This window comes from Myotis nattereri (genome assembly GCF_964212035.1).
Source record: "Myotis nattereri genome assembly, chromosome: 2".
Taxonomy (NCBI): Eukaryota; Metazoa; Chordata; class Mammalia; order Chiroptera; family Vespertilionidae; genus Myotis; species Myotis nattereri.
This window is the reverse complement of record NC_138076.1, coordinates 86,842,115-86,869,952: the sequence shown is the minus strand read 5'-3', so window position 1 is coordinate 86,869,952 and position 27,838 is coordinate 86,842,115. Positions and strand designations below refer to the sequence as shown.

The 27,838-nt window shown below is 46.3% G+C and overlaps 1 protein-coding gene and 2 pseudogenes across 4 annotated transcripts; 1 reads left to right on the top strand and 2 right to left on the bottom strand.

Moving 5' to 3' along the window:
* Positions 1–881: 881 nt before the first annotated feature.
* CBY2 (chibby family member 2) lies at positions 882–12,186 on the bottom strand (the record flags this gene model as incomplete). 2 transcript variants are annotated; one of them, XM_081084940.1, is made up of 3 exons in its annotated part: positions 882–2,096; positions 11,728–11,808; positions 12,112–12,186. In XM_081084940.1, the coding sequence occupies 3 exons, from the start codon at positions 12,184–12,186 to the stop codon at positions 882–884; spliced, it is 1,371 nt and encodes a 456-aa protein (XP_080941066.1). The 2 variants fall into 2 exon arrangements, with proteins under 2 accessions (XP_080941066.1, XP_080941067.1); XM_081084941.1 differs by lacking the exon at positions 11,728–11,808.
* Positions 12,187–12,817: 631 nt separating this feature from the next.
* LOC308514264 (small ubiquitin-related modifier 2-like) lies at positions 12,818–13,692 on the bottom strand (annotated as a pseudogene). The gene has a single exon. The product of its transcript is annotated as a small ubiquitin-related modifier 2-like (transcript).
* Positions 13,693–21,606: 7,914 nt separating this feature from the next.
* On the top strand, positions 21,607–24,146 carry LOC308513764 (casein kinase I-like; annotated as a pseudogene). The gene is made up of 2 exons: positions 21,607–21,651; positions 22,835–24,146. The product of its transcript is annotated as a casein kinase I-like (transcript).
* The last annotated feature ends 3,692 nt before the right edge of the window (positions 24,147–27,838 follow it).

Genomic DNA, 27,838 nt, shown 5'->3' with positions numbered 1-27,838 from the left:
GGGGAAAAAAGATAGGAAATGAAAGAGATAAACAGAATATAATGAAGGAATAGACTGGGAATAATGAGAATAAAAAGCAGCCAGATTCATAATTGCCTAAACTTGGAAGCAACTTAGATGTCAGTAATAAACTATGGTACATCCAAACAATGGAATATTATTCAGGGCTAAAGAGAAATGAGCTATTAAGCCATGAAAAGACATGGAGGAATCTTAAAGGAACATTACTAAGTGAAAGAAGCAAATTCTGAAAAGGCTACATACACACTGTACAATTCCACTCCATGACCTTCTGATACAACTATGGGGACAGTAAAAGGGTCAGAGGTCAATAGGGAGGAATGAACAGGGGAGCACATGTATTCACTTATTTATCACAGGATTTTAGAGCAGTAAAAATACTCTGTGATACATAAGTGAACACATATCACCAGACATTTGTCCAAACCCATAGGATACACAGCACCAGGAGTGACCCCTAATCTAAACTATGGACTTTGGGTGATGATGATGTGCCAATGGAAGCTCGGCAATTTTAACAAGTGTGCCCTCTGGTGAGGGCTGTTAATGGGAGAGAGTACGCATGCGTGAGGCAGGAAGTCTATGTGAAATCTTTGTAACGTCCCCTCTATTTTGCAGTAAACCTAAAACTGCTCTAAAAAAAAAAAATAAACACGAAAGAAAAAGGCAGCGCAGCACCGCATTAACTAGACCCAGCCTCCTCTCGCCTTTATTACCGCTCTGAGTTTAGGAAGGCCGATCATTCTGCTCAACAGGCACGAGCTAGTGGGTGAAGGCAGGCGAGGAAATCAAAAGGCAGAGGTGTTCTTCTGCCCAATAGGCTGTGCCCCAGCTCGGTGCCTCTGTGCGCCGTGGCGGCCTCAGACCCGGGGGGGCTTCTTGGGGTCCTTGCTCTTGCCCGGCATGAAGGCGTACAGCTCCTCGATGAGCATCTCCATGCGGGCGGTGACCTCGGTCACCGTGTCGATGACCAGCTTCTGCTGCAGCTTCAGCTTGTTGTTCTCCCACAGCGCCTTGTTCTCCTCCTGGAACAGCCGGTGCTCCTCGCGCAGCACGTGCAGCGCGCGGTTCTCCTCTTGCAGGAGCCGGTTCTCCTCGCGCAGGACCTGCAGGCTCTGGTTCTCAACCCGCAGGGCCTGCAGCGCCTGGTTCATCTCCCGCAGCAGCTCCAGGGGCTGGCTGCCGTCCGCCAGGCCCGCGGCCGCCTTGCTCTCCTCCTCCCGGGAGGAGCCCGCCAGGTTGCTGACCATCTCGCGCAGGGCGCGCAGCGTCTTGGAGTCGTCCTGCGGGCTGGCGGGCCCCTTGGGCTCCTCGAAGGCGGAGAGGCCCGCGCCCGTGTCGGGCAGCAGCCCGGGGCCGTGCGGCTCCTCCAGGGGCGAGGGGGCCGGGTCGCTGTCCTCCGCGGGGCCGGGCTTCTCCTCCGTCGGGACCCAGTAGGCCTTTCTCTGCTCCAGCAGCTGCTGCAGGGCGCGGTTCTCCTCCCGCAGGAGCCGCAGGGCGCTGTTCTCCTGGCTGCGGCGCCCCTGCAGCGCCGGGTCCTTCTTCGCCGCCTCCTGGGCCGCGCTGTCCTTGCGCAGCAGCGGCGACGAGGCCCGGCTGTCCTCGCGGCCGGGCGACAGCTTCTGCTCCTCCCAGAACACCTGCAGGATCTTGTTCTCCTTGCGGAGGGTCTTGTTCTCCTCGCGCAGGGCGCGGTTCTCCTCCCGCAGGCACTTGTTCTCGTCCTGCAGCAGGTACTCCTTGGCCAGCCGCTTGTGGTGCAGCTTGTGGTGGAAGGACGACGTGGGGGAGAAGTAGGGCGACTGCAGGCGGCAGTTCTCGTTCACCCACCGCCCGTCCTGAAACACGAACATCTCGTCGCTGAGCTGCACGCGGGGAGGGTTGTAGTCCAGCTCCAGGTCCGCCTGGGAGGTGGGGCGCTCCATGGGGTCCAGGGGCACAGAGGAGAAGCGATTCAGCGGGTAGGAGTGCTGGCTGACCACCCTGCGGCTGGGCCTGGGCAGGGCGGCCTGCCTGGGGCAACGCGGGCTGGAGTACAGGTTGTGGAGTCTCAGGAAGGGCTCGGCCGTGCCCCTCTGCGGGAGAGAACAGGAGGCCCAGAGTTAGTGAAGGGGCGGACACACCCTAGGCTGGCTGACACCCCGCAATAAACCCCGGCTGCTGGTCTGGCCTGGCTCGGCCACAGTAGCCACTTTTGCCTCTCGGGGTCCTCACAAGGTACTGCAGTTGATGCTCATTATTCCCCGCAGTGCTGTTCTATGAAATTTCTGAGGACACTGAACCATGAATTATGTATGATACTGAACCATGACTACTAGGTTAGGTTCCTGCGAGCCTCTGGTCACATTTTCATCCACCATTCAGCACATCGCCTATTTGTGTCTGTTGAGAAACACCTTATTTAATACGTATTGTTGATTCGTTAACATTGAACTCTGACGACAGCACTGTAACTCACGCCTGAACAAAGTTCACCTGACACCTGTTTTCTCTGTGAGGCACATCCCTGCCTTCGTGTGCTTGGGAAGACGAGACAGCACTTCAACATGATGCTCGAGGGTGATTTTCGACAGTGAAATCACCAACAAAAAGCACGGAAATGTGAAAAACCTGGAACTAAATAAGCTGTGAAATAAACACTATTTCACAGTAGAAGAGCTGAAACAAGGCTTCTCACTGACCACCTTTGCGGCAGGCACCTCAAATGTTTCCTCACTCTGTGAGTGTCCGTGGATGGCCCCGGAAGTGCCATGAGTACGATTTGGGAGTTACAAAAAAAAAAAAAAAAAAAAAAATTCAGTGGAAAAAAAAAGTAGGCGAATTTACAAACATGGAATTCACCAATAATGAGAGTCACTGTTCTGTTGCTGATTCGCATGTGAAATGAAGAGCTCTCTCGCCCTCCCTGAGACCCAGAGTTTTCACCAGTAACAACAAGGTTGTCAAACTCCATGATCTCAAATTAGGCACCTTCCAACATTGAAAGTCAGTGAAATGTGCCCCCCAAAAATGGAAATAACCCGTGCCCTGCTTGGTTCACAACACTTTGTGAGGGTTGAATGAGAGGAGGAATGCAAAAGTGATTTTAAAACTGCCAGGTGGCACAGAAATGTAAGGTGTTACCTGGAAAAGTAGACTTCACTAATGGAAGAATTCTGAGTTGCATTCAAAAAGTGGTGGACAGGTGAAATGCATCCTGGAGAAGACACAGCAACCGCAGCAATACATTTAAATAAAAATATGATCGTGATATTTACTTCTGAATACACTGAAAACATTTCATCCAAGTACATCGCAATGCTCTCCAAATACAAATTCCTTATTTCTTAGGTTACTTTCACTATTTTACAGATAGAGAAGATAGAAAATAAGTCGTTATATACTATATTTATATAGTGTATATTTGTATATCTCTAACATATACTGTGTGTGTATGTGTGTGTGTGTGTGTGTGTACATAGAGATAATTTGCACAGTGTATAAGGTTGGTTAGAATTCCTTAAGACCCAACGAGCTAGACAAATAGATGGCACAGTTCTATGCCATTAGCTTTACAATAAGCACATGTCATTAACTTTGTAAGGATGTGATTAATCTTCCAGATAGTGAGGGTGTGAGGACATTCTGTAATCACATCCTTATTTGCTTTAAATAAATCCAGCCTCCATAGTCTTTGTATTTCTCAACTGGAAAAGCACATTGGCTCTTGTGGCTGAACCTATGATCAGAATGAACCTCCTGGAGGATAGTCCCCACCATGTCCTTGTAAATTTAAGGTCCTTTCATCTAGATTTCTGGGAAGATTAGCCAAGGTCGACAAGGAGTACAACTGGAGAGGTTCTCTTCATCCTCAAACCAGAAACAATGCAAGGCTCCATATCAGCAGCGTCTTGCTCTACACCAGTGGCTCTCAACCTTGGCTGCACATCAGAATCACCTGGGATTCTCTTTAAAATCCTGATTTCCAGAGGAGAAGGCCCAGAAATCAGGATTTTAAAGAGATTCCCAGGTGATTCTAATGTGCAGCCAAGGTTGAGAACCACTGCTCTGCACTATCTTATTATGGAAAATGCAGTTTTAGTCAATGATGTGTATCCCAGTCCTGAAAAGGAAAGGGAAGAAGGAAACAAATATTGAGCCTCAATTTTGTGCCAGGCCCTGAGCTGAGCATTCTATCTATCGAATTACCTCACGACACTGAATTTAAAAGGTGTTATTATTATTCCCATTTTACAGATGGAGAAACTGAGACTCAGATAAGTTAAATAACCTGTATCAGTTCACTTGCTAATCCACAAACCCAGTTCTGGTTCCCTGCACTTGTATGTCTGAGGAATACACATGGGGGATTGCCATGGATTTATCAAAGGATTTGCAGTACTTTGGGGGTCAAGACACTTTTCCTTACCTTTTCATTATAGAAAATTTCAAACATATATAAAAAGATAAAGAGAATAATCTAATAATTATTAGATGTGTACATTGTTTCATGTACTCATCACCTAGCTTCAGTAATTATTAAATTGAGGCCACAATTGTTTCATATATCCCATCAGCCAATTCCACAACCACTCCCTTGTCACTGGGTTGTTTTAAAGCTAAGTGTAGACATTGTCTCATTTTATCCATAAATGCATCAATGTGTATCTTTTAAACAAAACCACAATACCATCATCATCCTTTTAAAATTTAGCAATAATTTCTTAATATCAGCAATTACTGAGTCAGCGTTCAAATTTCCCTAATTGCCTTATTTCTTTTTTAGGATTGTTTGATTTCAATCAGAGAGATAGTCTTCTTGATCTAAGTGTATGTCCAAAGAGAAATGTATAATGCTTTATACCTGTTCAGAGAATCCCTGAAGGCCTTTAAATCATCCTGTTCAGCTGCCATTAGTCTATATTCACTTTCTGAACTGGGTACTCAATGAATTTTCAAAGTTAAACATATTTCAGAACTCAATGACTTTCTCAACAGAAATGCACTAAATAAAAACTTAATGTAGAGTGATGGTTCCCTCTCTATGGATAATCTGGTCTCTGGGCGCTTATCTTTATGCATGCCATCAGGTGGCCTTAGTCATGTCCTCTCACCTTTTGACCTTTGTTTCCACTTCTGTATAATGAGCGTCGGTGGCATTACCTCTAGATGCCCTCTTAGTCTAACTTCCTCTGGTTCCGCAGATCCATGTTTGTGAATGGGTACCACAATGCCCCCAGCAGAATTCTTTCACTAACCTAGCTGACATCTTGTCCCCTCCCTTAAATGGTCAACACTTCCTAGCAAGACCCTGTTGCCTTCTCTGTTCCATGCCCACCACTCCTGATTCAGAAAATGTTGATGGACTAATAGGTTCCTTTACTTCTTTACCCAGGAGACCAAATTCTCCCCTTATAACTGAGTCCTAATATCTTTCCTTCTATCTCCAGAGAGGACCAAGAAAGAGATCAAATCCACTACTGACTCATGGCCTAGTCTTTTAGAACACAAAAACATCTTCGCTTTAGCCTCATCTACCCAAGATGAGGCTAAGGTAAAGCAGCACCTTTTCTATTTCTGAAAGTGAGAAGATACTAAATATACAGGCATTTCAGATATGCCAAGAGTCCTGATTGAACTTTGGGAAAACATTATGCCAAGACAAATTCTTTCCTTCCCATGATATTTCCCTGATTGCAATCAGACCAGCTGAACTTGGTCCTCAAATGAAAGCTCTCTCCTGGCCTTGTGAAAACTCCTCACCCTAATCTAGTCCCACTCTGAATGTTATTGCTCCAATTATTCTTCCACATTTATGTTAATGAATCAACTAATATTGCTTTAGCATCCGGCCTCAGACCTTACCCTCAGGGAACTTCCGGTCAATTTAAAAAGTCAGTTATTAGCACCAATTATATTTTGGTGCAAATGAGAGAGGTCAAAGTTCCACAAGCATTAATGCAGGCAGTAAGGATGGGGATCCGCGGCTGGACACCTGGAGAGTCCTGGCTTTGCACCGTAAGAGTGCATGACCTTTTAAAATATTTTCATTTCCATGCTTATATTTCCATGTATAGGATATGTGGATGCTAACATGATTCAGAGCCACCCCTTGTTTGTGCAGGTTGTACAATGACAAACTCCAGAGGGTGCTATTTACAACTGTTGTTGCAGTGCACAACCTTACTATAAATGCTGCCCCACCACAGCTTATTGTAGAATTCAAAATAAAATAATAAAATGTGATATTTTCTTTGTTTATAGGGAGCTACAGAAATGCAAGGATGTACTTCGGTTAGGAAGATAAGTTGTTTAGCATTTCCTTAGAGAAAGATTTATAGAATAAGAAAAAGAAAATAACACTTACTGAATGACTATTATATGACAACTAGAGGCCCAGTGCATGAAAATTCAGCCCAGCCTGCCCTCTCTCACAGTCCGGGAGCCCTCAGGGGCAGGAGGCAACCTGATGATCAGAAAAAGGCGATGTCCCATCACACCTCTGCTGCTGCCACTGCTAGCAGTGCAAGCCTTGGCTGGCCCTGGTTACCTGAGCCTTGGGCAGCCCTGGGCAGGTGGGCAGCCACCATCTGAGGCTTGCCTGTGCCTCGGGCCAGCCCTGGGTGGCTGGGGGCTGAGGGGACTGGGGGACTCTGGAGGCAGGCGCATGGAGCCAGGCCCGCCCTGGGGGTGGACCCGGCCTTGGGGTATGCCTGCCACCCTGGCTGGGCTGAGGGGACTGGGCACCACCATCTTGTGGCTGTGATGCAGCCATCTTTGAGGGGGTGCAGCTAATTAGCATATTCCCTCCTTATTGGCTGTGGCACTGCCATCTTTGCCACGGCGTGTCATATCATATGACAACATGATAATTGATTTCCACACTCATAGTTAATGTCCTACCAAAAAGAGCCACCCATGGTTCTACCTCAGATCACATAGCCAAGAAGGGGGCAAAGCCATGGTTTAAAACCAGGCTGACTCAAATGGCATGCTTATCCTAGCCCCTCACAAAGGCCAGATGCTTTATTTTGTATCTGTTGATATAATTACTTTGCAGTGGTTCTCTTATGTTCTGTCCTGTCTTCTCCCTAGGTGAATAAATTGCTGTTCTCTAAGACAGTGACCTGTTCCTTATTTTTTTTTTTTACATCCTTAGTCCTGGAAATTAGAACAGCACATTTCATATACAGTGGAGGCGTAAAGAGTCCTTGCTAATCAAACCAAAATGCACTGAGAGCTAAGGAGGAGATATTAGGTTGAAATATGTGAAACTGTTAACATTGTGCCATTTTTGGCTTACAAAAGAGGTGATTTTGTTTGTCTTAATATACTAGTGTATTTGATAAAGCTATGTCCTCATTTCAATTCATATTTTTAAACTGCAGAGCTGTTGCTGCATAGTATAAGTGGTATAACAGTAGAAGTCTCCTCATGTGAATCTCACAAAACTGTAGATTCATCTGTGTAGTTCTTCAGCTGTCCCCTGCATACAAATGACTCGGGAATGCTGGTTGTCCATATCACCATCTTAAACCTATAATCTAATGAGTGCTGAGGCCGAAAATTCTCAGTAACTTTGGGCTCAAATGTCCCATATCTTTGAGTGCTCTTCGGAAAGTCACTTAGCTACTCTGAATGTCACCTCTAAAATGAACCTAAATGTAGCTGGTCTACCTGCTTCCTTAAGTTGTTCTGAGAGGCCAAGAAAGTGGTAGGCAAGCTGTCATAAAGACCAGATGGCCAGGTCTACTTGTAAGGCTTAAACAAAATTCCTGGCCTATGGCAAATGCTGAATATATTTCTTTACAAAAGGACGTTCCAAAACGTGAGCATTCGTGCTAAGTAAATACATGAGGTACAAAATCCCAGGCCTCCTTAGCCTATGTTTGAAGCCAGCTCCTTCTCAGGAGGTCACCTTGACCAGTGGTCTCACTGGGTTGGTTTCGTAAGCTAAATTATTCTGTCCTTGATGTCCTTGAGCCCTGACAAAAGATAGGAGCCAACAAAAAGCCCCTGGAACATCCCTGAAAGTTCTGCTAAGCCTGGAGGCCGAGCCTCTGGCAGCAGGTCCAAGTCCCCAGAGCAGCTTGGCCCAGGAAGATTGTCTCCTCCCTGATCATTGGGAAATGCTTTCACAATAAGACATATCCAGTAGGAGGGAGAGGAAACAGTTGGCTTCTTCCTGGGAGAATGGGATATGAGGATGGATGGAGGAGAGAAATACAATTGGCTACGAGGTTCATGATACCTTCCCTTCAGGCCTTATTAGGAAGGTGACCAAGAGACTAGAGACTCTGCCCTCAGGAGAATGTGCTCATAGTTGTAACCTAAGATGTGTTTATGCTGGGGATTCAGGAAGAGCCCTTAATCCTTCACAGATGCCTGAATCTCACCGATGAATGGGAATTGTTCCTTAGCATCAGGCCTGGCCTTCTCCCTGTCATTTCCTTCTTAAATATAAGGGATCCTGGAAGAAAAATGTTTGAAATCACCAACAACTGGGTGCCTTTGTCAGATCACCAGCCTCCTGGCAAGTGGAGAGAACAGAGGAAGAGTGGTCAGTGGTGGGGGAGAAGAGGCAAAGGGTAAAGGGGTGGGTGATAAGACCAATGTCTCTTACTGATGCTACGGCATTTCTAAGGAACAGGACTCTCTGTGTGGGACCTTTTGGGGTGGAGTTCCTGGGGTTGGTGTCTTCCCATCTAAATGGGTATAGGGACAGGACTGGCCAGGCTTACCTAACACTGAAGTTCTCTCCACTCCTGAAACAGTGTGGCTACTGCACACCAGAAGAGATGTCCAAAGCCTAGTAGATTCCAAGACTATTAACCAAGTTTTTTAAACACCTACTTTGCCAACAGTACTGAGGGTTACAATCAAAGAGCATTCAGCCATCTGAGTTACTTACAGGCATAGGAAGCTGAAAGGCCCAGGATGTTAGAAGGAAGGGCCAGATATGCTACTAATTTTCAGATGAGGTGACAAGGCTGAAGCTCATTATCAGCTCCCTATACCATGTTAAAATCAATGTTGATTTTAATGCAAATAGGTAAGAGGATAATCCACAGATGAATGTAATTGATTTTAATAAATTATAACATTAAGAGCAAAGAGGATAAATATGTCATCATGTATGGTAGTTTCAGCTAATTTGCTTAACACAGAATCTCATGAAATCAAATTGGCAGAGATATTGGTATTGTCAGCAGACCCCATAACTTCCAAAGAACAAGTCCAAACAAATGGGATTGAGAAAAGACAAGTGGAGGAATGAGGGGACCCTGTAGGGTGCTTTAGATACTTCATTAATGATCTAGTAGTAAATACCTTCATGAAATTCACAGATAGTGCTCAGTTGGGGAAACAGGGATGCCTGTGAGAACTGAATCATTATAAATATATGTACCAAAGGAACCGGGAGGTCAGCTAGCTTGGGCAGGAAATAACACTGATGGCGTGCAACTTAATGTGCTGAATGGAAATAGATCAGAAAATACAAATATTTAATGAGGAAGAAAAACTAGGAATTAATAAGACCTGGAAAGACCTAAGGGTGATAACAATTAGTGTCATAGGCATTTGCCATGTAATTGAGGAGCCCCAATGCCCAGCATGATTGGGAGCTGGGAGGCCAAAGGCACTTTCCGGACACACAGAGCTGCTGATGCAATTCCCTTCTAAAACGAATGGACTCAGTTCCAGAATAAAACAGCATGTGACAGATACATGCAGGAAGGTCAGGTGCAAATGGGTAAGATGCAGGGAGAGGAGGCGCTATCTATAAAAGCAAGAAAAGAAGCAGAAGGCTAAGGCATGGCCTGGCCCAGCCAGGTGGCATGTGCCCAGCCTGTGGTGTAGCAGAGTGGGCATTAACCTGGGTTTAAGCCCCTAACTCCAGCTCTGCTGTTATTAGTAGGGTTCCTGGGGTTCCCAGTTCCTGTACTTGTATAATCTCTGCCTCATACTTGCATGGCCCAGGGCTCAACGCATGATCAAATCAGTGCTCGGTAAGATAGTTCTCCTTCCCCTTGTTAACCACATCAATCCCTTTCCCCAAGCCTGGAGGAGGTCCGACGAATTCATTCGTCCCTCTCACAGCCCTAGTGGTGGCACAGTTCAGATAATCTAAACTGACAGATGACCATACCCCTCCCCCAGTGCACCAGCCTAGAACATCCTGGCAGGTGTGTGAAACCTGGTACATGAATTATGTCCCCATGGCAGGTGTACCCATGATGCCATATCTGCCCATAAGGAGCACATGTGCCCAGGGCAGCAGGTATCCTCCCATCCCATGCCCTCCATGCACTCCTGGACCCCAGCAGGAGCATTGGGTCCTGCAGCACAGGAAGTGGATGGCCCCAGAACAAGCTCGAGTCTTAAACCACACTCCAGTTCTGTTCTCTTTCTCTCCTCTGCCATGCTGGGTTGTTTCTGCGAGGCTGGCAGGGCGAGTTATGCTAGGTTTAAGACTTTCATAATTCTCTATCACATGATCACTATTTCAAACCCTATTCTGGCCCCCATGCTCAACCCCATCTTCAGGTTGGTACCCTCTGCCAGTCCCTTAACAAAACAAACATTGATTTATATGAGCTGCGAACAAACCAAAGGAGCAACACCCATCATCAGGAGAGTAGTGTATTTTACGTGGAAAGAATCAAACCTAAAACAAGGTTCCTGCAGTTGTAGGAACCCTGTGGGAAAGCCATCCTGTCTAATGATCAGGATGAAGTTAGCTTATGTTCTAAGCTTCATGAGCTGAAGCAGAGAAGTAGCTGTTCACTACAAAGTTATAGAATAATGTGAGAACCAATAGCCAGGATGCGTTTTTGTCCTGTATGTGTCCTCCTGCTGAACATACTTGCCTAGAAAGTTACAGTTACCTCCACCTGTGGAAAGAATGCTGAAGTTTTTTCTTCCTAATCTTGTTCTTTTCAAAACATGTAACACTGGTAATCAATACTGTCCCTCCACATCCCTGGACAGAGGTTTCAGAGAGTTACCTCTGCACTGGACTCCTCCACCCTACATTTCAGCCCCTCTGGTTGCACTGCCATGGTCTTCCAACAGGGCCTTAGGTGAGTCTGGAGAAGTAAGGTTGCCCCCTTTGTGACATAGCAGCAGTCGACACAATCCAATCAGGAGGACCCCACCAAGGAAACGGCTGCTTAGCAGGAGGAGAACTGAGAATCGCCAGCCTGTCAAGACTTCGTCCTTTCATTGGTCTCTGTTCTGAATCCCTCGAGCCCACCCCCTTACACTCTGTCTTGGGTAAACAGCAGGCCTTCACTCTCTTGACATTTCCAAATGACCCTGTATCCCGGTGTATGTACTAGCTTTTCTTCTCATGGATTGAGTTATATGTATTTGATTGCAAGCCCCAGTTCTGATTCTCCTCCAAAAACCCAGAGTGGTGGCACGAGTACCAAAACACCTAATTTTCAGAAGATTGGCTTATTTCAGAGTGTCATGTGTTAGGGCTGGAAGGTCTTACCAGATCACCTAACCCACCCTCTTCATTTGAGGAATGAGGGACCCAAGACCCACAGTGGCTAAGTGGCCTCCCTGACACACACAGCTGGTTGGCAGCTGACACACAACTAAAATCAAGGTCTTGACTACTCTATAGACGTCATTCTATAACATCTTGCTAGAGTTTTGAAAGAGAAGGGATATACTAGCTAAAACTGATACTTTACATCCTTCTGTGATTATCCATACCTGAGGTAGAACCACATTGATTGGAATTTCTAGGTTTTCAGATCTGGTATCTCTTTTTCTTGTAAAATGTGGCCTTGAGTGCTGTGGAAAAGAGAAAATAAGATGTTTGCTTCCCAGCCCACCATCTGGGCCTCACTCACTCATCTGTAAAACACAGGAGTTTCTACTCACTTACCTCCTCTTGTAAATTATGTACATTATGAAAAACTGAGTTTGAAAGAATGTGAAGATGATATCTGATAAGGGGCTTTATCAACATCTGAACAAAAGTTAAGATAGGTATTGTGGTTGGTGTCAAAGCCTTCCAAAAGCCTTTGGAGCAGAGATACCTACACCTAGTATCTTTTTAAGATGATTATTTTTATCTCAAGTAAAAAGCCATACCAATGTTAGGTGCCAGGTATAGGTCCTATGCAGAAGTTGGTCACCAAAACACTCAGAACATTCCAGAGGTGACATCACAAAACAATATAGTGCTTTTCAAGGCTCATGGTCTCTGTCTCTGAGCATCTCAGGCAGGAATGAGGCACCTGGCAGTCAGGAAAAGCTCACCCTGGTGTGCCCACTTGCCTGGTCAGGGTCAGTGTGACACATAATAGTCCAAACACTAGCCCCCTATTTGGTCATTCTGGCTGCCATTTGCATCCCTCCTGCTAGGCGGGGCTCAGATCCCTATCCTTTCTTCAGAGGTGGCATCGTCTACTTGTAGTTGGATTACTCAACAAGGAAGAAACCCAAACTGAATTCTTTCCAGACTGAGAAAAAATGAAATGCAGTATGTTTTCTGACACCAACCAGTTCTCCAATTCTCTGACACCAGCTGGACATCCTGAAATTCCATTCAATTCTATCACAATCTATCTGTAGTTAGAATCGGATCCCAAAGTTAACAGCTTGTTCCCACAAGATTGCCCCTAATTCAGATGCCTGGGCCACCAGTATCTCTGACTAACTGGCTACATCAGGGATTCCCACAACCCCCTCCTCGGGTTTAATAATTCGGTAGACTAGCTCACAGAACTAAAAAAATAACAACCACACTTTACTTACAATTACTGTTTTTTTTTGTTTGTTTTTTTGTTTGTTTTTTAAACAAGAAGTTTATTTAAACAACAAGACACTTGACTTGAAGGGAAAACTATCTAGGATTCATTTTTTTAGAGTAATTTATCCCTACTTAAAGACAGATTGCCCTACATGTAACAGCTACGTACAAAAAAGTTATAAAATTGTCCTTGGTTTTACAATGATAAATGAAAAACATTAAAATTCTCCAATCAAACAAGGTATGCAAGAATTTTTATGTTGTTCTTTTTTGTTAAACAGTGAGAGCAAAATAACTTACTGTAATATAAAGGTAAGAGCTGGATGAGCATGCCACTAATGGAGAAAGGGGGTGTTTTCACAGAACCAGTATTTTTTCCCCATCCCATCTCCATTTGATGTAGATCAAAACATACCATTGGCCATTTAGTTAAAAAAAAATGCAAATGCTTGTGCACATACATCCGTTACTTTATGTACAATAATAAAGGAATGGGGAAGGGGAAAATGAAAGAATAGAGAAAACTATACTGTAGTAGTCAGATGTGTTGAAACCAAATTGCAGTTTTCTAATTGAGAATGTCTTCTTGGTCTGGAGGAACAGAGTTCTGGAGTAAAGTAGCAGGTTCCCTTTTTAGTAGACCCCTCCTGTCTGCTGCTGGAACACATCAATTGTATCTTCATCCTCCATTTCCAACTGTGCAGGTGTGTCTGTTTCATTGATTGGCTGCCCGTCAAATCGGAATCTGATCTGCCTCATTGACAAACCCTGTCGTTCACAATAGGCTTTCATTAGTTTACTAAGTGGTGTATGCCTCTTAATCTTAAACTGTACCACAGAACCATCCTGCCCGCCACCTTCAAATTAATATGATCGTTGTTCTCAGTCTTGACTCCTTCCTTGGGCTTTTCGTCGGCCATGGCGAGCGCCTGAGTCTCCTCAGCTGCCACTTCACAAAAGAGGCACCAGGTCCGCACCAAACGAGCACACAAGCAGCACCAGGAGCGGCAGAAGCACAATTACTGTTTTATTATAAGAGATGCAGCTTGGGAACAGCCAAATGGAAGAATTGCTTAGGGCAAGACGGAGAGAGATGTAAACCTTCCATCCTTATTCACTGACACGTCAGCCTCCCAGCATCTCCATGTGCTCACTAACCTAGAAGCTCTCCAAACCCTGCTGATTAGGTGTTTTTATGGAGGTTCCACCACATGGTCATGATTGATTAAATCATTGGTCTGTGGTGATTGAAAATTTCCAGCCCACTCCCACCCCCTTTTCCAGAGGCGGGCGCAGGGGGCTGACAGTACCCACCGTCACCACAGTGTTGATTCGCCTGGCAATCAGCTCCAATCCCAAAGCTAGCTAGGGGCCTCACTAGGAGTCACCTCATTAGCATACACTTACGTGCTCCAAAGGGGCTCCTTATGAATAATAAAAGACACATTTATCACCCAGAACATTTTAAGGGTTTTAGGAGCTCTGTACCAGGAACTAGGAACAAAGACCAAATATATATTTTTATTCTGCCATATGTATAAACTGCATCAAGACCACAATGCTGATATCTGGGCTTTGTGAAGGGGGCAGCCCCGCCCCATGACCTCAATTTTGTCCACTCTTTTGTCTCTAGTGACTGTTAGTACAAGCCCTCTTGTGTATCTTGAGCCTCTACTAAGGCAGAGAGCTCCAACTCCACATTATTATGCCATATGCAGGGGAAGAGAGTGGTAAGTTGAGTTCAGCAGATTCAAGGACACCTAAATGCCCAATGGAGTCTCCCACACCCAAGTTACAAGCAAGTATCACTCTAAGAAAATCTAATATACAGCAGTTCAAATATAAAGCAAGAAGGTAATTAATCACATGATCAAAGAATTACTCATTTTAAAAGGGAATTTCTCCAAGGGTGTTTTTTTTTAATTGAAATTAAAATTTTGTTTTTAAATTGTAGTTATAAACACACAACATTAAATTTACTATCTTAAATATTTGTAAGTATACAGTTCAGCAGTGTTAAGTATATTCACATTGCTGTGCAATAGAACTTTTTCATCTTTCACAACTGAAACTCTATGGCCATTAAACACTAACCCAACACCCCACCCCCACCCCCTACATCTCCCCTGCCCTGGCAACCATCTTTCTACATTCTATTTCTATGATTTTGACTATTTTAGATACCTCATATAAGTAGAATCATACAGTATTTGTCCTTTTGTGACTGGCTTAATGGCTTAGCATCATGTCTTCAAGATACCTTCATATCAGGTATGTGACAGGATGTCTTTTTTTAAGCTGTATAATATTTTTTTATTTATATACCACATTTTATTTATCCATTGATGAACATTTAGACTGTTTTAACTATTACTATTGTGAATAATGTTGCAATTAACACAAGTATGCAAGTATCTCTTTGAGATCCTGCTGGAATTTTTTTTGGATATATACCCAGAAGTGGGATTGCTGAATCATATTCAGTTTTACTTTTACTCTTTTGAGAAATCCCTGTACTTTTTTCCACAGAGGCTGCACCATCATTTGACATTCCCACCAACAACACATAAGGGTTCCAATTTTTCTGCATCCTCGTCAATATTCATTGTTTTCTGATTCTCCAAGGTTTTCTTTCTTTTTTTAAATTCTCACCCAAGTATATTTTTAACAATGATTTTTAGACAGAACAGAAGGGAGGAGAGAGAGAGAGAGACAGAGAGAGAGAGAGAGAGAGAGAGAGAGAGAGAGAGAGGAGACACATTGATTGGTTGCTCCTGCACACACGCTGACTGGGGTTGGGAATTGAACATGAAACCAAGAAAACACAGTTCAGTTTTCTCTTATACACACATCTCATTAAAACACCTTCACATCTACCTTTGAGGATGAGCTAGGAAGACAAAACAGAGAAGGAAGTAGCTGTTTTCATTTACTAGGGCAGCCCAAACAAAGGGCCATGAACTGAATAGCTTAAAACAATAGAAATTTGTTGTCTCACAGTACAGTTCTGGGGGCCAGAGGTTCAAAATCAAGGTATTGGCAGATCTATGCTCCCTCTGAAACCCGGAGAATTCTTCCTCACCTCTCTCCTAGTTTCTGTGGTTGTTGGAAACCCTTGGTCTTCCTTAACTTGCAGAGTAGCATTTCAACCTCTGCCTCTGTCATCACATAGGTTTTCCCCTCAAGCGTCAGTATCTGTTCTCTTCTTATAATACGACCAGTTATATTGGGTTAAGGTCCACCCTACTCTTGTATAACCTCATCTTAGCTAATTATAGTTGCAATGACACTATTTCCAAATCAGATCCAATTCTGAGGTATTAGAGGTTATGACTTCAACATACCTTTTTGGGAGGACAAACTTCAATTCATCACAGACACTGATATCAACTGAGCCCCTAATGAGCATCAGCACTGTGCTCAGCACTTGGTATGTTATTTCACTGCGTTAGAGTCCCTGCTTTGTAGGCAGGTCCTACCATCCATCGTTGGGATATAGTCCCCCCCGGGGGTCCCTAAACCCATCATGTGGCCCATCTCCAGCAGATCGAACCTCTTCCTCCCACAGAAGGCACCTCTAGTGCCAAGGAGCACATGCTCTACCCCATGGACAAAAGACTCTGCCAATAAGCCCAATGTATTTTACTACTATTATATATTATTCATATGTGTTATTTACATTATACTATTTTGCCTACTCTTAGTCCCACTGCCTTCCCTGATCTTTTGGCCATCTGGCCCCTAGTTCCCTCCAGGGTGATAAAATCCTTACCCCAGGCCTGTCCTGAGGCCATATCTAGAGAATTTACCCCATTTAAGTTCCTTTGTGGTTTTCTAAAGTTGTATCTGTGATATCATGGGGAGCTTATGGTACAGTTCATCCTAGAAAGGAAGTCTTACTATTGGATGATCACAAAACTCCCAGGGTCCAGGCAATGGTGCAAATCATTTCCTTCCCCATTGCACCACCAACTGGTCAACCAGAGATCTCCTCTGATGGATGTCCGGGGTCTGTCTCCTTGTAGGCTCTCTCCTTCCTCACCTCCACCATAGTCATTTGCCTCTCTCTTCAGAGGCCTGGCCCCCAGGTAAAGGGGCAGCCACCATATCTGGCTGATAGTGATGGCTTTCAGAGCAAAATAGTAACTCATCACCCACCATTATCTGATCAAAGACCCTACCTACCCTATCCTGTGAGGGAAAGTGCCGGAGGGAATGAAAGAAAGAAATGAACACCAGGACAGTCCTGCCACATTAGCATGAAAATAACTTCTTTTCCTAAACTCAAAGGACTAGCAAAATGAATGAGATACACATAGCAAGATCATGGACACTGGCGTCTGTCAGCAGACGTGTGTGCAAATCTGAAGGCCAAGAAATAGTTAATTACCATGTGCCTTAGTCAGCTCTGTGTGCTATAAGAAAATACAATAGACTGAATGGCTTAGACAACAAACATTTATTTCTCATAGTTCTGGAGACTGGAAGTCCAAGATCAAAGTGCCAGAAGATTTGGTTCCTGATGAGACCCATTTCCTGGCTTGCAGATGGCCTTCTTGCTGTGCCCCAACATGATGGAGAGTTCTGATTTCTTTTGCTCTTTTATAACACACTAATCCCATCCATAAGACTTCAGCTAAATCTAAATGAAAGCCAAACCTCCAAATACCATCACATTGGGGGAGTAGGGCTCCAAAATAGGAATTTGGGGGGACACAAATATTCAGTTCATAACACTGTGTGACTTGGGCAGGTCCTCCTACCTCTCAGAAGTTCAGTTTCATCATACCCAAAATGAGGAAATCCTATATAATTTTAAATAACCCACACAAAGCAGCCAACACTTAGCAAGCTCTCAATAAATAAGCATTGTTTTAGCACCCTGTACAAAATTGCCTTGCTCCCTTTGTCTTAAAATCTCAAGCAGCTGATCTACAATTGTTCTGCGATTAAAAAACTTGATACTGCAACTTGTGTGAGGGCTTGTTTATATGCTTTCTGATTGACTTGCTTTTTGTCTTTAAGGGAAGAGCATTGTGAGCTGGGCCATTCTGGTACTGGCATCTGCCATTGCCCATTAGCTGGGTTCCTTCCTCTTCTGCAGGCTGTATGCATCCATGACTCAGTACTGAGAGGCCTCCTTGAGATTGCCTGTCATTACTCAGATTAACACCATCATCAATCATCTATATTCTGTGAGCATCCACAATTGGTGAACGCTACCCAGAGCTCAGAGGTAGGCATGCCTCATGGGTTTCTAATCTAAACGGACAGGTAGAGCAGAAACAAAGGAAAGGGCAAGCATGCAGCCGAGACTCTCTAGACTTTCCTCGCCTGCAACTGTCTGATGATGAACCACAGGGAAAAATTCAACAAATGGGATGGTCTATTAGAGAGCACAGGGTCTCCTGACCTACCAGGAGTCAGAGGTGGACATCAGGGGTACGTTCTAACCTTTCTCTCTTTTTCATTTGTCAAAGGGACGGGAAGTTGTGCACTGTAGTAAATCATCATGATGCCTTTCATCTCCAAATTGCATGATGTGCTTGGGAGTATTTGTTACTTTTGCTACTTAGGGCAGAGGCTAGCTCTCCTCTAGAGCCAGAGAAGCAGCCCAGACACAGCAAAGCTTTGGGCCATGCTGCTCCTGGGACAGGTTGGGAGCTCTCACCTTCTGAGGAAGCAGAAGGAAGCAGCTAGAAAAAGCAAAAGAATCTGCCAATGAGTCTATCTGGCAACAAATAAAGATCAAGTGTTGGAAAAGTCTGAGTGGGAATGGAAGCTACTGAAGTGAATGGTTGCTATTGATAGAAGAATCACTCACATTTGTGGGAATATTGAAAGAACCAAAAAGGTGGGCAATGCTGGAAAGTAGGGCAGTTGGCACTTTCAAGTTCCAGAGCTAACCAAGATGGTAAATCCTTTTTGGTGAAGTCAGAAAGAAGACCATATGCAGGACAGGTCCCCATAAACAACATAGAAACTTGGGGGTCTCTGGAGCTGTGTAGCATCCTTACAAACCTCCTTCCTCAAACCAAAAGCCACTAGAAATCCCTTCAAAGTTCTGACATTTTCTTAACATTAGTTCATCTGTTTACTTGATCCACAAGTGAGGCCTGTCCAGTTTGGCTCAGTGGTTGGAGTGGCAGCCTGTGGACCAAAGGGTCATGGGTTCAATTCTCAGTCAAGGACATGTACCTGGGTGGCAGGTTCCCCAGTCCCAGTCGGGGTGCATGGGGAAAGCAATTAATCCATGTCTCTCTCTCTCACATCGATGTTTCTCTCTCTCCTCCTCCTCCTCCTCCTACCTCCGTTCCACTCTCTAGAAATCAATGGAAAAGAATATCTTTGGGTGAGAATTAAGAAAAAAAAAAGACTATGATATGTGTAATGTAAAACAAAAAATAACAAAGGAACTAATAAACTCACAGATACAGACAATGGAATGATGAGAGAAAGGAGGGTAGGGGATGGCAAATTGGGTAAAGGGAATAAAATATATAGGTGACATGGAAACTAGACTTCAGGTGGTGAACACACTATAGAGTGCATAGATGTTGAATTACAATGTTGTAAACCTGAAATTTATATAATGTTATTAACCAATGTTACCTCAATAAAGTATTTTTAAAAAGACATCCAGCCCTGGCCAGTGTTTCTCAGTGGTTAGAGCATTGACCTGGGCACCAAAGGGTTGTGGATTTGATTCCTGGTCAAGGGCATGTACCTGGGTTTCAGGTTAGATCCCCAGACCTGGTTGGGGCGCTTGTGGGAGGCAACCAATTGATGTGTCTCTCTCACATTAATGTCTCTCTGTCTCTGTCTCTCTCTCTCCCTCCCTCCCTCCCTCCATCCCTTCCACTCTCTCTAAAAATCAATGGAAAAAATATCACTGGGTGAGGATTAACAACAACAACAAAAAGACATCCAATGGAAAAGACTTTCAGTCACTAAGAAATTCTTTTTTATTTTGGAAAAAGTCAAAAGAGATGATTATGTGATTTCTGGTGCCACTTTGAGGTCATCTCAGGTAGGCAGAAGCCACAGGAGTGACCCAAAGGAAGAGGTAGGCGGTCTCCACCCCAACACCCTTGACCAACAGGGGCAAAACTGAAGGCTTTGTTTATTAGCACAACTCTAACTGTGATTGATGTGATTATGTACATTCCAATCTAAGCAAAATTTAAAAGTCATCAAATTAGCTAAGTGTGTAATTCCTTCAATTAACTGTCCATTAGCTCCTTAATGATAATGGAATGCTTACCAAATAGCATGTGATCTATGAATAGTGCCAAATAAATTGATTAAAATATTTCTTCAAGAACTAACAAGGATTCCATTTGCTCAGCTTCCTCAATGAGTTTTAATGTGTTCAGGTCTCCAAAAAGTGGGTCCGAGATTGGATTCCTTCACTCTAAGGAAGGACAACCTACTCTGGTGGTCATGTCTGAGGAAACATTCATGCTGCACCAGATATTGAAAAGGCACAAACTCTAAGTCAGAGCACCTACAGGGGACCCTGTTTCCACTCCCAGCTGGCTGTGTGAACTCTGCACTTACTGTTGCTAAACCTCGGTTTCTTTGGTGACAGAATGGGTGTGATAGTTCTTAAAATTTAGGATAGTGGTGAGGATTAAATTAGGTGAAAGACTTCAAAACAGTTGTGGGTGGGCTTTGTCCATAATAATGATCAATAAATATGTGTTAATTAAAAGGGTCAGGTGAGCTGAATTGAGCAAGGCACTGTGCCTGGTAGTGCAGGTAAGGAAGGAAAAAAGAGAGATGGGGAAAGATCAGATACCATTTCTTGCTCTCAAAAAGATTGTAATGTACTTATAGAGAAGAATTTGGGGAAGGCGATATAATGATAATAATAGCCAATATTTATTGAGTGCTTGCGATGTGTCAGGCACTATTATGAGCCCTTTACACATCATTTAAATATTTTTTCATAAAATTCTCTTATTGTTAAAACACCATGTTTTTCATGAAGGCAAAAAATAATTGTTTTGTTTTTCCTTTCTAAAATATGGTGCTTAGATAGCACACTGCTAACATCCACTTGTCACAAGAAAAGGTCAGCAAATTTGGTACATTTGTCCTTTTGTAAAAAGAGATTACTGCAAAACTCCTTGTTGTGTAAGACTTTTATGGTCATTGTCCATCCTGGGACAAAGTACTGCGAAGATGTTGGCACTTTGTACAGCTCTCCCACTTGTTAAAATCAGATTAATCAAATTCATGATCGCCTCTAGCGTATTGTGCATTTCTGGTTTCACCTGCTTTGCAGCATTAGTTTGGTTATGAATTACTACACAGTAAATTTCAAGCGTGAAGCTATTCCTGTAACCTGACCCCAGTGTCCTCTTTCTATTCCAGTCAAAGCAGCCACTCCATCAAATGTTATTTTAAACAATTGTTCCATTAGAACATTGTTTCTAGTAAAGTTATTTATGGTTAGATCACAGCTTTTCTGGCATGTTTTTCTATAATTGGTTCACAAAAGAATACCACTTTGTATGCTTTATTACTGAAGGGGAAGCTACCTCTGTACTTCACTCAGCTGTGTAGCAAACACTACTTGATTTGTTTCAATACTTGTTTCTTTAAGGTTTTTTTCTGAATCTATCAGCAGTATTTGCTGGCTAACAGCTGAATATTCATTTCATTCAATCATTCAAAAATGATTTACTGAGCATTTGGTATGAACCACCCACTGTTCTAAGTGCCAAGAAAGTAATGAACAAAATTAGGTTTTCACAGAGCTGTGTTCTTGTGAAGAAAGATATATGATAAATAAATTTTTAAAAATCAAATATATGTTAGGGGTAGGCATGCTAAAGAAAAGTTCACCAGATAGTGGGATAGAAAGTGATAGGGTGAGCCATTTCAGGTCATAAGGAAGACCAATGTGAGGAGCAACATTTAAGCTAAGGCCTGACAGTGGTGAGGGTATAAGCCATGAGTATCTGGGGGAAGAGTATGTCAGCGGGAGCAAAGGCACTGAGGCAGGGGGTGTGGCAGGACCAGAGTCAGAGGATTTTTTTCTGACCAAGATGGGCAGCCATTAGAGGTATGCAGCAGAGCATGACATGATCTGACAGGATTAAAAAGATGTCTCTTGCCACATCATGGGGAACACGCTGCAATGTGACAAGACAGGAATGTGGGACCAATTTCAATTATCCAGATAGGGTGAGAAATCATAAGATTCTAGATACATTCAAGTAGATTTGCTGATGGATTTGGATATAGAGTAAGAGAAAAAGAAGATAGGGCACTACAAGGTTTTTTAATCTAAGCACTTGGAAAATGTAATAGTCATTTACAGGGATAGAGAAGACAGGATGGGCCACGGGATGAAGATCAAGAGTCCCAGTCTGGACACATTCAATCGGAAAAGATTGCAAATATCCCAGTGCAGGTGTCAAAAAATCAGCCGCTTGTAAGAGTCTGGAGTTGAGGCATTTAAAATGGAAATATAAATTTGGGACTTGTCAGAGTATAAATGGTATTAAAAGCCTTGTCACTATATTTTTCCATATATTATTTCAGCTGTATTTATTGCAGTGGAAAGAACAAGTATTTTTCCCCATGGTATGAAGACTTTTTTATTTTCCCTACTAAGAAACCTCCAAAGAGGCTTTTAAGTGCTTTCCATTACACTTATTATGATTTTTAAGAATATTACATTGAAGGCTGGTGGCGTATGTGAGGTCCGCGGCTGTGCTGCAGGGACAGCCCGCGCCCAACAGGCGGAGGCCAGCAGCACGGGAGCGGGGCATAGCGGGCGCCCACGTCACGCTGCTGAGTGTGCCGGGGCCACCCCGCTCGACCGATCGGCCACTGGGCCATGACGGAAGCCGAGAGCTGGGAGCCACGAGATTGAGGTGGCGGGCCCTGTCAGCAGAATGTGTCCTCCCGCTGCATGCGACTTTGAGGCCACGGAGCTGAGTCCCGCGGCCTGGCCCCGCGAGTACCCACACCTCACTAGCCAGGAGTCGGCCAGGCGCCATGGTGTTCTAGCCCCAAAGAGCCATCCCTGGCCTCAGGTCTCCATAGACCCGGGGTTTGTACAGCAGCCGAGTCTCCGTGGAGAGGCCAGGGTACCACAAACTTACGGGTTTTGACAAGAAAGGAGGGAAAGGGGAGTCAGAGGGGGGGCAGAGAATGTCCCAGGCCGGTGGCCGGACCAGCCACAGCGTCGGGAACACAGGGACCAGTTCAGGGGTCCTGATGGCGGGCCCCAACTCCCGGGTCGGGAAGAAGATAGGCTGTGACAACTTGGGGAGCTCTGCTAGGAAAGAATCTCTACACAAATGAATCTGTGGCTGTCAGGTTGGAGCCCATGGGCCGCAGCTGCACCTGAAACACCGCCTCCACCGGCAGCTCAGCTCTGCAGAGCCGGTCCCTCAGGTCTTCCACTTTGGCCCGCGGGAAGGACAAGGCCTGGTGTGGAGCTGCTCGGGCCCAGCCTGGAGGACCTATTCGATGTGTGTGACCGCACATTCACGCTCAAGACTGTGCTCATGGTCGCCGTCCAGCCGATGGGCGCACCGAGTGTGTGCACACCAAGAGCCTCCTCTGGTGCGAAGTGAAGCCCGAGAACTCCCTGGCTGGGCGGCCGGGCAGCGGCGGCAGCACACTGTCCACATCATGGACTTGGCCTGGCCGGGGAGTACAGCGACCCCGAGACCAAGGAGCACATCCCCTACCGCAAGCACAGCAGCCTGATGGGCACAGCGCTCCGTGCGCATCAGTGCTCACCTGGGCAAGGAGCAGAGCGCCCTGACGACCTGGAGGTGCTAGGCCACCTGTTCATGTGCTGCCTGTGTGGCAGCCTGTCCTGGCAGGGGCTCAGGGACCCGCTCAGGAGCGCGGCCAGAAGATCAGGGACACCAAGCGGGCCGCGCCCATTGAGATGCTCTGTGAGAGCCGCCCAGGGGAGGTGGCCGTGTACCTGCGCTGTGTGCCTTGGCCGTGTACCTGCGCCGTGTGCCGGGGCCGTGTACCTGCGCTGTGTGCCTTGGCCGTGTGCCGGGGCCGTGTACCTGCGCTGTGTGCCATGGCCGTGTACCTGCGCTGTGTGCCGGGGCCGTGTACCTGCGCCGTGTGCCATGGCCGTGTACCTGCGCTGTGTGCCGGGGCCGTGTACCTGCGCTGTGTGCTGCACCTGGACTGCCTGGAGGAGCGGGACTGCGACCACCCGCGAAGCTCCTCACAGACCTCCTCCACCGCAGCGGCTCCGCGTTCCACTAAGAGTGCGACTGGGCGGGAAGCCCTGCCTAGCCCATTGGCTCAGTTCACGCCGACCCACCTGGGCAGACTCCGCCTCGGGACAAAGCCCTGCTACACAGCCAAAACCAGGCGCTGAATTCCACCAGCGGGGAGCTGAACGCCAAGGACCCCACTGCCGGGCACCCCAGCGCCCATCACAGCGCCTGCAGAGGGAGAGGTGGTGGGTGACACCAAGAACTGCTGTTTCTTCCAGAGGAGAAAGAGGACGTCACTGCAGAGGCCCACGTGACCTGGCGGTGGTTCCTCACACCCTCTGCCGGGTTCCTGGAGGAGCCAAGATACAGAGTGTGGCCCGGAGCTGCTCACCCCCACGTGCGTTACTTTCTTCACATATGACTTTGGCCGAAATTTCTACACCTGTGTCTAGTCCTCCCTTCCAAGAGCATTAACTTAAGGAAAACAAAACAGCCGCCGCCTGCCCTGCGCCTCTCCACCGTGTCTGCTGAAGTGAGGAGTGTGGCCTGGAGACCCCGGCTACTGCTCCGTCCAGCTCGGCAGCCCTATTAGGGTCCTAAAGTCTAGCTTGTCTCCCTCTATCCAAAGGCCATTTTCTCGAGGGGGCGCTGTGGGGCATTGCTGCCAGGAGTGAGCCCACCCTGGGCCTCCCCAAACCAAAGGGGAAGGCGCGATGGGAGCGCACCCCAACCAAAATGCTGCACCAACACTTGGGTGGCGTGACCGCAGGTGTTACTGCTGCACCTGCTCCTGGAGCCTGGGGCAGCCACCTGTGTGGCCACTTAGGCCAGGGCTGTGCCCGGTGTGAGGGCTTCTTGTGTCTGTGCTCAGTGCCACTGAGCAGGAAACAAGCGCCTTAAAGCCCCATCTCAGCCCACAGGTGCGGCAGAGGACAGGCAGTCACAGTCGGATGGGCAGCGCGCTGGAGCATTGGCGGCAGTGTGTGCATCTAGGTGTTGCTTTACAAAGTGTACAGAAATGGCACTTCTGTTTCTCTGATGCTTCCTGGAGGTCATAGAACTTAGGGGCTTTTTTAAAAAAAATAAAGGAAAATGGAACCAAGAATATTACATTGAATAGTCCATTATTTTAAATCAATGAAAAAGATTGTAGTCATTTTTATTGTCTGTTTTTCTATCATGATGACTTTGTATTCTTATTAGGTAACATCCCAAGACATTAAACAGTTAGTGAGGGTCATAATTAGTGACAATATGTATGAATTTGTATTTGTATAACTACTTAGTGACTTTACTGGTAGATAGTTGAAGCAGCCAAGATGTCTTTAGTAGGTGAATAAATTATGGTATATACAGACACATTATATATTATTATAATACTAGAGGCCCGGTGCACAAAAATTTGTGCACTGGCGGGGGGGTGGGGGGTCCCTCAGCCTGGCCTGTGCCCTCTCACAGTCTGGGACCCCTCAGGAGATAACGACCTGCTGGCTTAAGCCCACTCCCGGGTGGCAGAGGGCAGGCCCAATCCCTAGGTGCCTGCCCCGCAGCCCCTGGTCAGGCTCAGAGCAGGGCCGATAGGGGAGTTGGGGCGCCGCCCCCTGTCATGCACAGAGCAGGGTGGATCAGGGGGTTGTGGTGCCACCCCTGTCACATACAGAGCCGGCCGATCAGGGGGTTGGGGCGCTGCCTCCTGTCATGCACAGAGCAGGGCCCATCAGGGGGGTTGGGCCTCCGCACCCTGTCATACACAGAGCAGGGCCGATCAGGGGGTTGGGGAGCTCCCCCCTGTCATGCACAGAGCAGGGCCGATCAGGAGGTTGTGATGCCACCCTCAGTCACACTCAGGGTAGGGCCAATTGGGGGATTGGGGCACTCCCCCCTGTCACACTCAGGGCAGGGCCGATGGGGAGGTTGCGGCTCCACCCTGTCACACACAGAGCAGGGCCCATGCGGGAGTTGGGGGGCCGCACCCTGTCACACACAGAGCAGGGCCGATCAGGGGGTTGGGGAGCTCCCCCCTATCAGGCACAGAGCAGGGCTGATCAGGGGTTTGGGGCGCCTTCCCCTGTCACGAACAGAGCAGGGTGGATAGGGAGGTTGTGGCCCCACCCCCTGTCACACACAGAGCCGCAAGGCGATCAGGGGGTTTGGGTGCTGCCCTCTGTCACACTGATCCCGGTGCTGGGAGGCCTCTCGGCTCCACTGATCCTGGTGCTGGGAGGCATATTACCCTTTTACTATATAGGATAGAGGCCTGGTGCACGGGTGGGTGCCGGCTGGTTTGTCCTGAAGGGTGTCCTGGATCAGGGTGGGGGTCCCCACTGGGGTGCCTGGCCAGCCTTGGTGAGGGGATGATGGCTGTTTGCAGCTGGTCACATACCCTTCAGGGTGGGGGAACCCACTGGGGTGCCTGGCCAGTCTGGGTGAGGGGTTGAGGGCTGTTTTCAGTCTGGCGGGTGACTGAAGCTCCCAACCGCTCCTTTTTTTCTTTTTTTTTTATTCTGGGCCAGCTTTAGCTCTGAGGCTCCAGCTCTTAGGCCTCCATTGCTGAAAGCAGGTTTCTGGCCTTTTTTTACCTTCTGTATTTGAAACAATGTTGTGATCCTGCTGGCTGAAGCCCCGCAGACTAAAGCAGGTTTCTGGGGTTTTGTTTAGCTTCTATACTTGTAACATAGTTGCTTAGAGTTGCAGTTCAGAGGCCGGCAGCGGCAAGCGAGGAACGTTGGAGTCCTCTGTCACTGAAGCAAGCAAGCCTCATGTTAGTTTCAAGCTGCTTGGCTGCCGGCTGCTATCTTGGCTGGCAGTTAATTTGCATATTGCCCTGATTAGCCAATGGGAATGGTAGCGGTCGTATGCTAATTACCATGTTTCTCTTTTATTAGATAGGACTAGAGGCCCGATGCACGAAATTCGTGCAAGAGTAGGCCTTCCTTTCCCCCGGCTGCTGGCACCAGCTTCCCTCTGGCACCCATGACCCAGGCTTCCCTCCGGCCACCAGCTGGCACCCGGAACCCGGGCTTCCCTCACAGCCGTGGCTTCATCTGGAAGGTCATCCACTTCCGACTGGTCTAATTAGCATATTATGCTTTTATTATTATAGATACTAGAGGTCCAGTGCACAAAATTCATGCACGGGGGTTTGGGGGGTCCCTCAGCCCCATTTGCACCCTCTCCAATCCAGGATCCCTTGGGGGATGTCCGACTGCAGGGATCAAGCCTAAACCAGCAGTTGGATAGCCTTCTTGCAACCCGGGACCGCTGGCTCCTAACCGCTCACCTGCCTGCCTGCCTGATTGCCCCTAACCACTCTGCCTGCCTACCTGATTGTCTCTAACCACTCTGCATGTCTGATTGCCCCTAACTGCTCTGCCTGCCTGCCTGATTGTCTCTAACCTCTCTGCCTGCCTGATCGCCCCTAACTGCTCCCCTGCCATCCTGATCGCCCCTAACTGCTTCTGCCTTGGCCACCACCACCATGGCTTTGTCCAGAAGTAGAACTGGATGACCAGAAGATGTCCAGCTGACCCAGTCTAATTAGCATATTACCCTTTTATTAGTATAGATTATCATAGGTATACTATATACTATATACTACATATTTTTTAGTGCTGAATGTATATTATTCAATATTAAAAATAAATGAACTATCAAACCGTGAAAAGATATGGAGGAACCTTAAATGCATATTACTAATTGAAAGAAGCCAATCACAAAAGGCTACAAACGGTATGATTCCAACCATTCTGAAAAAGGCAAAACTACAAAGACAGTAAAAAGATCAGTGGTTGCCAAGGGGCGTGAGGGGTGGGAGATGAATGCATAGGAGGAGCACAGAGGATGTTTAGGGCAG